This window comes from Brassica oleracea, chromosome C5 (assembly GCF_000695525.1).
Source record: "Brassica oleracea var. oleracea cultivar TO1000 chromosome C5, BOL, whole genome shotgun sequence".
NCBI classification, from domain to species: domain Eukaryota; kingdom Viridiplantae; phylum Streptophyta; class Magnoliopsida; order Brassicales; family Brassicaceae; genus Brassica; species Brassica oleracea.
In genome coordinates this window covers 34,295,385-34,308,715 of record NC_027752.1, presented here as the reverse complement: position 1 = coordinate 34,308,715, position 13,331 = coordinate 34,295,385, and the positions used below count along the sequence as shown (strand labels likewise).

The following is a 13,331-nucleotide window of genomic DNA, read 5'->3' as shown; positions in this document are numbered from 1 at the left end:
TCTCTATTGAATCTATTTAGATCATTTCGTTGTGTGAGAGAATAATTGATGGAGAATCAGGAATCAATTGGTTTGCAGTTATCAAAGTTACACTTCGTGGACGAATAATTGGTGGAGAAGAACAACCATTGCAAGAAGAACACATCAATGAAGTCGAGGAACCTGAACAACAAACTGATGACATCATTCTTATTGATCCGCATAATCAGGAGTACGAAGATCTTCCTGATGATAAGACAGACGAAGCTATTGAAGACGAGTTTAATGAAAATGCTGATGTTAGTGATGGCGAGAATGTCAATGATGTACCCGAATGATGATGTAATTTTCTTTAATATGATTTACTTTCAGACTTAATGCATGTGTTTAGTTTGTTTAATCATGAAAATTAAATTATATAATTTGATTTTGTGAAGGCAATTGGGGGTTTGGGGATTAGAAAGAAGAGATTGAGTGATGAAGTTAAGGAACTTGGGGTTTGGGGTTTTGGATTATAAGGATTTGCATATCTTCCTCGTAAAATAGCACGGGCCTTGTTATTTCCTCGTCAACTAACGAGGAATTTACGACGAAATTGAAAAACGCGGGCCTTGTTATTTCCTCGTTAATTAACGAGGATTTTACGACGAAATTGAAAAATGCGGTCCTTATTATTACCTCATTAACTAACAAGGATTTTACGACGAAATTGAAAAACGCGGGCCTTGTTATTACCTCGTTAATTAACAAGGTCCGTGTTTTTAAACTTGCACAAAAAAAACTAATCAATAGTTTCAAAAAACCTGAAGGGAGTGCACTGCCACCAGAACAGTTCTGATCAGTTTCAAATGCTATTTCGAATTGATAACAATTGTTCTGATGCAGGTGTCTTCCTTCAGTTTTTTTTTTTTTGTAAATTGAAAGTCTTTTCGTCGTAAAATACTCGTAAACAGAAATCATTGTAAAATCATCGTAAAAGAAAACACGGGCCTTGTTATTTTCTTGCAAATACCTCGTAAAGGAAAACACGGGTCTTGCTAATTCCTCGTAAATTTACGTGGACTTTACGACGAAACTTAAAAAAGAAAACGCGGGCATTGCAAATTCCTCATAATTTCACGAGGATTTTACGACAAAATAAATGTCTCTATATACACCCGAACCAAATCACTTCTCATTTCGTAGTCATTCCCTCTCCTCCTCCTAGCAAGGTACTCCTCTCTACTTACTCTCTAATTTATAGCTTAGGTGGTTAGTTTAGGATAATTAGTGTTGATTAGGTGGTTAGTGTAGAGAATTTGTAGATAGGTTTATGGAATTTGTTGATAATATAGGATGATGATTTTTAAATGTTAATTAATAATCTATTTATATGTTTTATATGGTTAATAATGATTTTTTTTTAAGATGGTTCGAAAGAGAAGCAAGTGTACACAGCATTACAGTCAGATGTTTGGTGAGCCTGGTACTCGCATAGGTACATCATCTTCTTCAGCTCCCAGTTCTTCGTTTCCGGAGACTGTCCCCGACTCTCAGTCTTCTCAGAGAGTCTCTCAGTCGCCTCCTTTTGGTGCACCACCGGTTCCTCTGTATGTTCCGCCACTGGTTCCTCGGTTTGATGCGCCACCCGCGCATCATGATCATGTTCCAGAGGAGGCACCTCCTCCGATGGCTGCCGGGATTCATCCCGATTTGCAGGTGTCGCCGAGTGCTCCTTATGCTATGTACACCATCAACGACCTTCTCGCTCAGCTAGGCAGAGGAGGTTTACCAGTCTTAGACCCCGACCGACCGGACGGAACTTTGTGGTACGTTACATTTTTATTGTGCAATTATTTTATAACAAAAATAAATAATTTGAATACCTTTTTTTCTGGTTTGGGGTTGACGGTTCTCTCGGTTGGAACGTAACCGAGGTCATCAAGGGCTACTTTCCCGACGCTCATCCGAACTGGAAATTGACGCCGGACCACGTTAGAAAGACGTGGTTCAAAATGTTCGCCGTAAGATACTATTAACCCCTGTTCGGGAACGCGCTAGGCGCTAGTCGGGCGGTCGGGTTGGGCCTAGCGCCTAAAGAGAAAATCGAGGATTAATCGGAAATTATGTAGGGCAGAATTTTTAGATGGTTTACTATGTTATAAAACATGTTAATCTTTAATTGTGTATAACATTAATACATTTTCATGTTTAAGATTGTATAAAACACACAAATAGAATATATAAACTTAATATAGTGTAATTTTCATCAAAATTATGAATATAAATGATATTTATAAAATTTTAGATCAAATAAACAAATAAAAATATTATTAAAAAAAATAAAAAAAACTCTAAAAATAATAAAAAAATAATAAAAAATAGATTAGGCGGCCGCCTAGGCGGCTAGGCGGTCATTTAGGCGGTCTAGGCGGAAAAAATCGGATATCCAATTTTTTAAACCGATTTTGCATAAATCGGGGCAGAAGAGTGACGCGTAACGCCTAGGCGGCCGATTTTTAGAACAGGGCTAGTAACTAATTATATATAATTTATTTTTTATTATTACGACTTTTTATTATTTTTAAACAAATTATTAATCTAAATTTTCTTTTTACAGCAAAAATATCATTGGTCCATAGGAGTGAACGAGAGGGTGAAAAAACCGTTTATCGGGAAGGCGAAAGCTCAATTGTTGGACACGGTATCCAACTGGAAGGATGATTGGATCTTGGAGGGTTAAGAGCAGGGAAAACTCGCTGAGCTCACAACGGCTGTGTGAGATGGCCTCATCCATTATTGGAACCTGCCATCGTCCATTAAAGTGTCCAACTGTTGCTCCGCCTCCCGTCTGACGAAAGATGAGCAGGGCAACAGACCGATGCTTCACACTACGGGCCAAACACCCCACGCCGGTGTCCGTTTGGAAATGGTAAATATTTTAATTAATTAATTTTTTTTTTAATATATTCTAACTTTTTTAATGTTTTTTAGGCTAAAGAGACGGGAGAACAAGGCTGGGCAATTTGTAGATCCTAGGTCCGAGCAAATCTACAACGACGTGGTTGCTCGGATTGAAGACCGTCAAACCCAGCTGACCCAACAGTCTTCCGATGGAGTACCGGTCACATTATCCACACTTGAAGTGGATCAGATGTACCAGGAGGTATAGAATTCCGGGTTATCTTTTATTTTTTTATTCATTTAATCTAATTTTTTATTACTAACATTAATCTTTTTTTTTAAAGGTTGTCCCCAAGAAAAAGGGACGCACGTTGGAGATTGGTTCCGTCAACGATGTCCCAAGAGCGACCTCGTCTTATGGTCAGAGACGGGCTGATGAAGTCACTCAGCTGTGTGATGAGTTGAACTCGACGCGGTCTTCGTTCACAGCTCGTTTGACTTCAGTCGAGGGTTTTCTAGACGTTATAGCGGCTGGAAATCCTCAGTTGGAGACCATGTTGACGGCGATGCGGACACAAAATCCCGTTCCAGAGCCATCCCACAATGAAGAAGATGTGCAGAGGAGGAGACAGAAGTTCTTCGACGAGCTCCACACCAACAACCCTTAGTTTTTTTTTTCATTCTTTTTGTTTTGTATTAGAAATTTGAAACTTAAATATTTATAAAATATTTTTGTATTTATTTATATTATTTACATTTTTAAGAATTTGAAATAAATTTGATTATATTTTTGTTTTTGTACAAAATAAAGAATCGAAGCAAATTCGTAGCTAATTTACGTCTATTTAACGAGGAAACTGAAAATTGTTACCGAGGAATTTACCATGAAAGACACGCAGATTCGTCGTAAATGTTCGTGTAAATAACGACGAAAGTGAACATCTACTTTACGAGGAAAAAAATTACGTGTACTTTACGAGGAAACAAATTACCTGTACTTTACGAGGCAATAATTTACGTGTACTTTACGCGGAAATGATTTACGTGTTCTTCACGATGAAACAGTTTACGTGGCTTTCACGAGGAAACGGTTTACGTGTGTTTTACGAGGAAATAGTTTACGTGGTTTTATGAGGAAATTGTTGACCCCACTTTACGACGAAATCTTTCCTCGTAAATTTACGACGAATTAGCGAGGAAATTTACTTACGAAAAACGTTTAACAACGAAATGGCTTTCGTAGTTAATTCATCGTAAACCCGATTTTACGACGAAATAACTACGAAAACCGTCGTCGTTATAATTGCGTTTTCTTGTAGTGGTTATATTTGTGATAATAACCTTTTAGAGATATTCCAAAATATTTCTCTATATTTTGATCATTTAATATTGATTAAATTTAAATAAATTTAAGTTATTATATATTTCGGATAAAAATATTCGAGATAAAAAACCACAAGGATTCAAAAAGTTATAAAAGAAACTTAAAATACAGATGAAAGTTTGTAATGAAACTAACAAAAAAATGCATAAAAAGAAGATTTGTAAAAGATGATTAAGAAACATCAAAAACATTGTGTATCAAAGAAAAGGAGAAAACAATTGAGGCTAGGTTTATGGAATTGCATAAGTATATCAGGTACAATGGGATACTTGTTCGGATACCGGGTAATACCCGATCTGGTACCCGAATCTTAAACGAAATCATATCCAATCGGGTATTTCTCTATATTCGAATACGATCCGAAATTCGATTTTTTGGATCATACCGGTTCGGATCTTCGGATCCGAGAAATTTGCTCAGGCCTAACCCACTCCTTAAATCTAAACTCCAAGCTTTGATTAGATAATCCTAGGTGCAAAAATATTTTTTCTATTTCTCTAATGGTATCCTTTTTTTGTCGTCTACCCATCTATGATAGATCAAGTGAAGAACAGACGAGCCGATTCTCCGAGGAGCATCTTCATCTGTCCGGGTCTGATCTATATGGGAAAAAGTATAGCTTATGGTCCTTTCATCCTTTGCTAATGCGTTTGCCTGGCCATTCCGACTCTAAGGAATATGAGACAAGCTCACATCCTGGAAGTCCTCTTGTAACCTCTGGAACACCCCGATCTCTGTAGCGATAGATGGCCAATCCATGGGGGTTTGTAGTCATGTCCACTAAGTCCCAGCAGTCCGTCTTGAACCATACCGAAGTTATCCTTCTGTCTCTCATACATGAAGCTTCCCAGAGTAAACCTTCCATCTCAGAGATCGGCTCTAATGGTATCTATTTAGATCATTTTGATGCAATGTGTGTTATATTTGTGATAATAACCTTTTAGAGCTTTTCCAATATATTTTCCTATATTTTATTGATTATTAAATATTGATTAATTTTTCAATAAATTTAAAATGAGAAATTCTCTAGGGTAGCCATTTTTAAGTTTTTGTCACAAAAATAACTCTCAATAAAGAAAATGACCAAAATAAGTTTTATGAAAGGATACAAATACATTTTTACCCTAGGGTTAACTAATCTAGACTTAAGGTTTAGAGTTAAGAGGTGGAGTTTTGAGAATAGAGTTTCAAATTAAAAAAAATAAAAAATAAATATTAATTTTTTTCAAAAAAAAAATATTTTAGTCATTTTTTAGGACTATTCTTATAACAAAAACTTAAAAAAAAAATTATCTGAGAGAATTGCCCGTTTAAAATTTTAAATATATATTTCGGATAAAAATATTTGAGAACGATGGAAAAGCGCGAAGATTCGAAAAGTTCAAGTTTAAATTATCCGATTCGAAACCGAACGGGTTCAAGCTCACCCTCAGAAACGGTGATATATCCGAATTCCCAAATCCCAATTAGATTCTAGGGATCAAAAGCTAAATAAACAGACGTCGCCACTCTAATCTCAGAATCAGCAACACGAAATGTTTCTTCTTCACTCTCTTAGCAAACACGTGTTCTTCAGCATCTCGATTTTCACGGAAAAGAAAGTAAAATACGAAAACAAAAATAGATTCCTTTGCCGTCATGAAGAATTTGTTTCCGTTTCTGGACGCTCTCTCACTTCGTTCCGCATTAATCTCTCGTCGTTGTCTCGTCAAGAGATGGTGTTTCTTTGCCGTTTTCTGATTCTGAATTCGTTATGATTCGATCGTTACAGAGGTTTAGCGATTGATGATGAAGACCAGATAGAATTAAAATTATTGATCGTGTTGCTTATTTGATGTGATCATGGGTGACTTTTCATGGATTTGTTGCTAAATTATTAAAATTTAGAAACTCAATTGTGAATTTTCGTTTTCAAAGTGGGAAAGCTTTTGATGAAGGAGGGTCACGGCTAGGAGATTATGAGTTTGAGAATTGTTGCTGAAGCAGAACACACCTCACAAGGTTAGTTGGTTTCTTGGTCTGGGTCTACTGTGTTCACATGCATTGATTTGACATAAGGGATATAAGAAATATATATACACACATTGATTAGTGTGTACTAGAAAGAATTGTATTCTACTTGAGGACTACTTCTATGCCTAATATAGAATGAGTCTCGTCTGTTCTGCATGCCTGTCTGGAGTGGGACTTGCTGCTCTATATGAAATCAAATGGGACTTTTTCTCTTAAATTTCTGAAAAACTATCCTTTCTGAAATTAAATAATTCATTTTTTGTGCAAAACGGACCCATTAATTAGACATCTAACTAGGCAACAAATAAGTTTTCTTTGAGCTTTTTTTTATGGCCACTTTTTCTTTTAAGATGTGCATTTTACCAGTCATTGTTGCTATTCCTAGAGTCTGCATTTTCTGAAATCTGTATTTTGGAAAATGGCAGAATTGCCCATTTGACACTCTAATATTTTTGTGGGAGGGTTCAGTTTAAACCAATGCATGTATTAGATTGTACTCTGTTGATACACTATATTCCAGTAAGTTGAAATATCAAATTGTCCACGAGAATAAAATTCTTCTTACTTAAATAGACTTGCAAGCATTTCCTCTAGTCAAATCTTAAAACAAAATTATTTAGCAACTAAATTAAAGCCGTTGACGGAGTTAATACTTTTGAACATTTTCAATCGTTCCCTATAGTCAATATCCGAAAAAGCAACAAGTTAACTATAGTTTCCGACGAGTTTCGAGTATATAGCAACTCTATTATGGTATTCAATATGTTTATATGTGTATCTAAGATCTTGTTGTGAATGCAAACAAAGTCTCATATTAGAAGTTTAAGCAAATAATGTTTAGTATCTAAAGGATGTCCACCAACTCTGATTAGTACGAGATTTTTTGGGAAATAGCCCAATAACAAAGTCATGCGGTCTTACCTCTTAAGCCCAAAGTGGATAATATCGTACTAATCGGCTCATATGGGCTCGAGAAAACCCAACAGATCTGAATTTTACAACATGATAATTTGTTAGATTTGTTTCCTTTGGTTAGGATTAGGTATGATCATTTATATGTGGTTCTGATTCTTTAAAGATATGTAACAGACGCCGATGAAACAATTATTTTGATTCCGTGGTGACGGATTTTGCTTCTGCAACAAATTCTTGATTTTGCGTTGGTGTATAATGATTCTCCTTTCTCGATTTAACAATAACTTATTTATTATCATGACATTATAATTTTCTATGCGGTTTAGAAAATAATAGCCATTGGTTTTAGAAGGCTTAGACCTAGGCGCCATTGCCATAGATCGATTTTTAGAACACTGGTTTAGATCATATTTCTAGGCTCTTTGTTTTTTTTTTCAGTTTTTCCTTATGCATAGATATGAAAGAAGGCTTTGATGCATTTTCTTCTCTATCAAGCCCTTTGCTTGGTTCTGATGGGTGTTTGGTGTTTGTTAGCTCTGTTTTTTTGGTCTTTATCTGATGGATACCAAGGGGGTAACTATGTTTATGTACGAGTGCGCTGCTTACAGTCAGATAAATACACACACATGTTGCAAATATATCTGTTTCTGAAACCTTTTTTATGGGCTAATCGATGTTTTTTTTGTCCATGCAGAGCCTTAGCAACAAGAAGCAAACAAAAAATGGTCGAGACGCGAGCTCAGCATCGCAGGCGAGTGACATCACTGACATGGAATAAGGTAGAATCCAACCAGGATGTCTTTCAAGACGTCTTATCTCGACTCTCAGTAAGGTCTATCCGTTCATTCAAAACGGTTAACAGATACTGGCATGCCTCAGTTAGCAACAAACATTTTGCTACGATACAGCTCGCTCAATCGAGAAAGAAGCCCTCATACATAGCTTGTCCTAGAGTAGACAAGGCTATGAAGTTGTACTTGTTGAAGCCAGGGAAGTTCAACTATCGACACCATGCTACAGTTGATCCTCCGGGAAGAAGCGCCGATCACCACATGCACATGATAGCATCGTTCAATGGATTAGTATGCTGCATCAACCAACTTTCTGATGAACATGAAGTAGATTATCAGATATGGATCTGCAATCCTTCTACTGAAGAAACTCTGCTTCTTCCTCAAGGCAGACCATCTGTTTGGACTGAACCAAGTATTGGAGTTGCATATGGTCCTGACATTAGCGAGTACAAAATTTTCCGCATATTCTGTGTCGGCAAGAGAAACGCTGGAAAAGGGGATTATCTCTACGAATGTGAGGTGTATTCATCTAGCACTGGTGCATGGAGGGGCATCGGCCCTGTGCTTCATCTTCCAATGTATGTTTGTTTCAGTCCACACAGATCCGGTCATGTCTTTGCAGGAGGGAAGATCTACTGGCTGGTTTCTCTGGAAGATCCTGCAGGTATAATGCTCTCTGTGGATATGGAGGAGAACTTCGAAGTTATGGAGCTGCCTTACTATTCAACAGAGCTGCGTGAAGAAGACAGGATAACAGTTGCTACGTATCTGATAAACCTGGGAGGATCTCCGTCACTGGTAGTTCTACATGCGGATTACTTTGACGTATGGGAGTGGAAAGAAGCTAGTTGGGTATTTGTAATCGCAGATGAGTTTGATTTCATGGACTTTGCTGAAATTGTATTATTCATGACCTCGTCAGAGAAGGAGATCCTGTTTGTGACTGACTCGCACTTGTGGACTTATCATTTGGATACTAGAAAGTGGAAAAAAAGGGGCAGGCCTCCTACTCGATTTACGAATCCTGCTATCTTCCCCTTCACCGAAAGCCTTCTTCCATGTAAGCTCTATGTCTGTAAAGACTATATGTACGATAAAATGTTTCATTATTGGTTTCTGATACAATGTGATATGTTGTTTCTTGAGGCAGGCAATGGAGGGGTTAGGCTAGATGGAAGGTGAAGAAGAGTACTTATCATCTCTGGCTTGTTGGTGGTGCTTTGATTTATCTTGCAGAGGCTGTGTTTCTCACTGGATAGATACTCTTTTTATTTTTCCGTTCTAAAACTTTTCATTTCGTTTAAGGTTTCTGGTGAGAAGCTGACTATTAGTGTTGTTGTGGCACTCTGTTTCCATTTGTTTCGTACTTAAGATTCTGAAATGTGCTTTATTATTACTCAGAATAACATCCAGTATTATCAACCTGTTACGGTTTTCTAAATTCATTTTTTTTTGCTAAGTTGACTGATAACAATCATTTGCAAAACCATATCTATTTGACTGACTTCCTAGACTTTTCGCTTATATGTTTTCATGATGGTTCACTTAAATGTATATCAATTCAACAGTTGTTCACATTCAACGACTCATCTTCTCATGCCGATTTACTTGACAAATCTTTTCCTGTCAAAATTGAATGTGTAATGACGGAAATGGTTTGGTCGGGCTCACACGCTCCTATAATCATTGAGGACCCTCAATTGTCACAGTACTTATTAAGAAGTACACATTTCTCAAACTAAAATGCAAGGCATGTCACTTGAGAAAAAATAAACGGTGGATGGTCGATTCTTTTAGAGCAGCAATGACAAATAATAATTACACAATTGGGTCTCAAGCTTGATGAACTATTTAGTGAAAGTGAATGAAGAACAAAACGAAAAACAAGAGAGAGAGAGTGAGAAGAAAAATCAAGAGCAAGAGAAATAGAGTAAAGAAAAATTTTATTTTCCTGAGATTTAGATCTGTGTACAAAGAAGGTTTTTATAGCCAAATACATAAACATTAAAGATATGGAGAGAAGACAAAAAGATGAGATTCCAACAGCTATATTCTCAACAACTATATTTTTGAATTTGAACTTCTTTTGGACTGTAGTGAACAGTGCTGCGAATCCCTACAGCACCAAAGTGCTCAATGCAGATTTCTCAAATCGCCCACTTTGTAGGCGCAGGTGATATGTATTTTCCCTACAACATCAAAGTGCTCAATGTAGCTATCTCAAAGTTCTCACTTCAATGCTGTAGGAAAGCTTGATCTCTTAATGTTAATACTCCCCCTCAAGCTTAGCCATAAGGAATGGGTAAGTTTGGAACCCATGAAGACATCCTTCATTAAAACCTTTGTGTGAAAAACCCAGTGGGACAAAAATACACAAAGGAAAAAGAGTAGATGTTTCATGGCTAAGGATATCATGATCTAAATAGGTTTACGAGTCCCAAACTTGGATCAATGAACTCACAGACTTTGGTGCTTGCCCCTTTGGTGAAGATATCTGCCAATTGATCTTCACTTCTTGTATAGCAAGGTAAGATGATCTTCTGCTCTACTGCTTGTCTCACTTTGTGACAGTTCACTTCAATGTGCTTTGTCCTCTCATGAAACACTGAGTTTGATGCAATGTGAATGGCCACCTGATTATCATAATGCATTGTGATTGGTGTGGTTATCTCTATGCCCAAGTCTCTTAGGAGGTTTCTGATCCAAATGAGTTCACTCGTGAGCTTCCTCATTGCCCTATATTCTGCTTCAACACTTGAAAATGACACCACCTTCTGCTTCTTGCTTTTCCAAGTCACTAGGTTACCTCCAATACAGGTAGAATAACCGGTTGTGTACCTCCTCTCCACTCTATCACCAGCCCAATCTGCATCACAATATCCCACAATCTTTGTGCTCTTGTTGCAGCCCATCCATACACCTTGGCCTGGAGCTTCTCTTAGGTACCTCAAGATCCTTTCCACCATATTCCAATGGTGAACTTTAGGTGTTTGCATATGTTGGCTGACTTGATTTACAGCAAAGCATATGTCTGGTCTTGTGATGGTGAGATAAATCAGCTTCCCAACCATTCTTCTATAGAGTTTGAAGTCTCCAAATGGCTTATCTTCAAACTCCCCCTCACGCAAGACTTTGTACCCTTCTTCAAGTGGTGTTTTGGCTACTCTTTCTCCAAGTTTTCCTGCTTCATTTAAAAGATCAAGTGTGTACTTTCTTTGAGATAAGAAAAGCCCCTCTTTAGAGCGGCATATTTCTATCCCTAGAAAGTACTTTAGCTCACCCAAATCTTTAATATCAAAGGTAGATTTAAGAAAAGCTTTAGTAGAGATGATACTTTCCTTTTCACTTCCTGTGATAATAATGTCATCCACATAGATCAGTATCACCACAATTCCTTGCTTGCTTGTGAGAGTGAAGAGAGTATGATCAGCTTCTGATTTTACAAACCCTCTTCCATTGAGGGTTGTACTCAGCTTGTGATACCAGGCTCTTGGAGACTGTTTTAATCCATAGATTGCTTTCTTAAGCCTTAGAACATTTTCTGGCTTGACCATGTCTTCCATACCAGGTGGTGGTCTCATATACACCTCATCTTCAAGCTCTCCGAAATGCATTCTTGACATCCATCTGCCATAGATCCCATTCCAAGTTCACAGCCAAAGAGAGCAGAATTCTTATGGTGTGGAGCTTAGCTACTGGTGCAAAGGTGTCTAGATAGTCTTCTCCATAGACTTGGGTGTATCCTCTTGCAACTAGTCTTGTTTTCTTCTTTTCTGGCTTTCCATTAGCCAAGTACTTGACAGTGTAGATGAGGCGACTTGTTACTGCTCTCTTGCCTTTGGGAAGTTCAGTTTCATACCAAGTATCATTCTTGACCATGGCATTGACTTCATTTCCAACCGACTCTCTCCATTCTTCATCAGCCATAGTTTCCTCATATGTTTCTGGAACATACTCATGGTCCAGGTTACTAATGAAAGCTACATGCTCTTGAGGATAGCTTGCAAAGGAGCATGTTGCTTGGATAGGATGAGCCACTGCATTGCTGTTGAAGTATACTCTGGTGTCGACCCACTTGGATGGTTTCCTCACTCTAGTACTCCTCCTCAATGGTTGAATCTGCTCTTCTACCACTGCATCTTCATACTGATCAGATTCAGCTTCATCTTGATCATGAACTGATGCTGAATCATCTTCTGGTGTTTCTGGTGTTGATTCATGCTCATTGTCCTCCTCAGGATCAGGATGGACTGGCTCAACAATTGGTACTGCTTCTTCATTGGTTACAGCCACTGGTGTTGAGGGAGAGGTTCTAAGCGCCTCACTGCTCTAAGGCTTACTGATTCCTAAACTTTCCAGGATGATCTTCAGGTTGTTTGCTCTATCAAATGGCCCATGTGAGAGATCCCTAAGGTTTTCCCAGCTCTTCTCATCATAGTATCCCTTTGATTCCACAAACTTGACATCCCTTGAGACCATTACCCTTCTTGAGTTTGGCAGGTAACACTTGTATCTTTTATGTGTGTGAGAGTATCCTATGAACATAGTTTTGATACTCTTGGGATCAAGCTTGGTCCTTTGCTCACCTGGTAGCAACACATAACACACACACCCAAACACACGCAAGTGAACAATATGAGGTTTAGTTTTGTTCAATACCTGAAATGGAGAGACATCTTTGAGGACTCTGGTTGGGATTCTATTGATGAGATAGCATGTAGAAACCACAACATCTCCCCAAAATCTTTTTGGAACATTGGTGTGAAACATCATGCTTCTTGCAACCTCCATAAGATGGCGATTTTTTCTCTCAGCCACTCCATTTTGTTGTTGTGTGTATGGACAGCTTGTCTGGTGAATAATTCTATGTTTTGCTAAGTGTTGTTTGAAGGCATTGCTAGTGTATTCTCCCCCATTATCAGACCTAAAAAATTTTATCTTGGATTTGAAATGGTTAGTTACATAGTTTTGGAAGTTAATAAAAGCTTCTAAAACTCTATCTTTACTTTGAATCAATGTGAGCCAAGTATATTTTGATTTCCCATCTATGAATATCATAAAATATTTATTGTTTTCTCTAGAAACACAAGGCATGAAAATGAGGGTGGCCTAATCTAGCATGCCATAACACATCATTAGCTAAAACAAAAGCATTTATGATGTTTACCAAGAATACAAGTCTCACAAGTTTCATTTTTAAGAGATAGATTAGGTAACATCAGTTGCAAAGCATGAAGATGAGGGTGGCCTAATCTAGCATGCCATAACACATCATTAGCTAAAACAGAAGCAGAATTAAATGCATAAGTAGAATATGTTCTAAGCTTGGTATCTTCAAGGAAATACAGCTCTCCCTTGCTCAA

General features: G+C 37.6%; 1 protein-coding gene across 1 annotated transcript; it reads left to right on the top strand.

The window, feature by feature from the left end:
- The first annotated feature begins 5,756 nt into the window (after positions 1–5,756).
- On the top strand, positions 5,757–9,392 carry LOC106293511 (F-box protein At5g07610-like). Its single transcript, XM_013729192.1, has 3 exons — positions 5,757–6,247; positions 7,869–9,028; positions 9,119–9,392. Exons 2-3 carry the CDS (start codon positions 7,897–7,899, stop codon positions 9,148–9,150), a joined length of 1,164 nt encoding a protein of 387 aa, XP_013584646.1. The 5' UTR covers positions 5,757–6,247; positions 7,869–7,896; the 3' UTR covers positions 9,151–9,392.
- The last annotated feature ends 3,939 nt before the right edge of the window (positions 9,393–13,331 follow it).

Bases quoted from the DNA above. Each gene is read 5' to 3' on its own strand.
- LOC106293511 (XM_013729192.1), top strand. From the start codon at position 7,897: ATGGTCGAGACGCGAGCTCAGCATCGCAGGCGAGTGACATCACTGACA. The intron at 9,029-9,118 runs GTAAGCTCTATG...TTCTTGAGGCAG, and splicing joins CACCGAAAGCCTTCTTCCAT to GCAATGGAGGGGTTAGGCTA.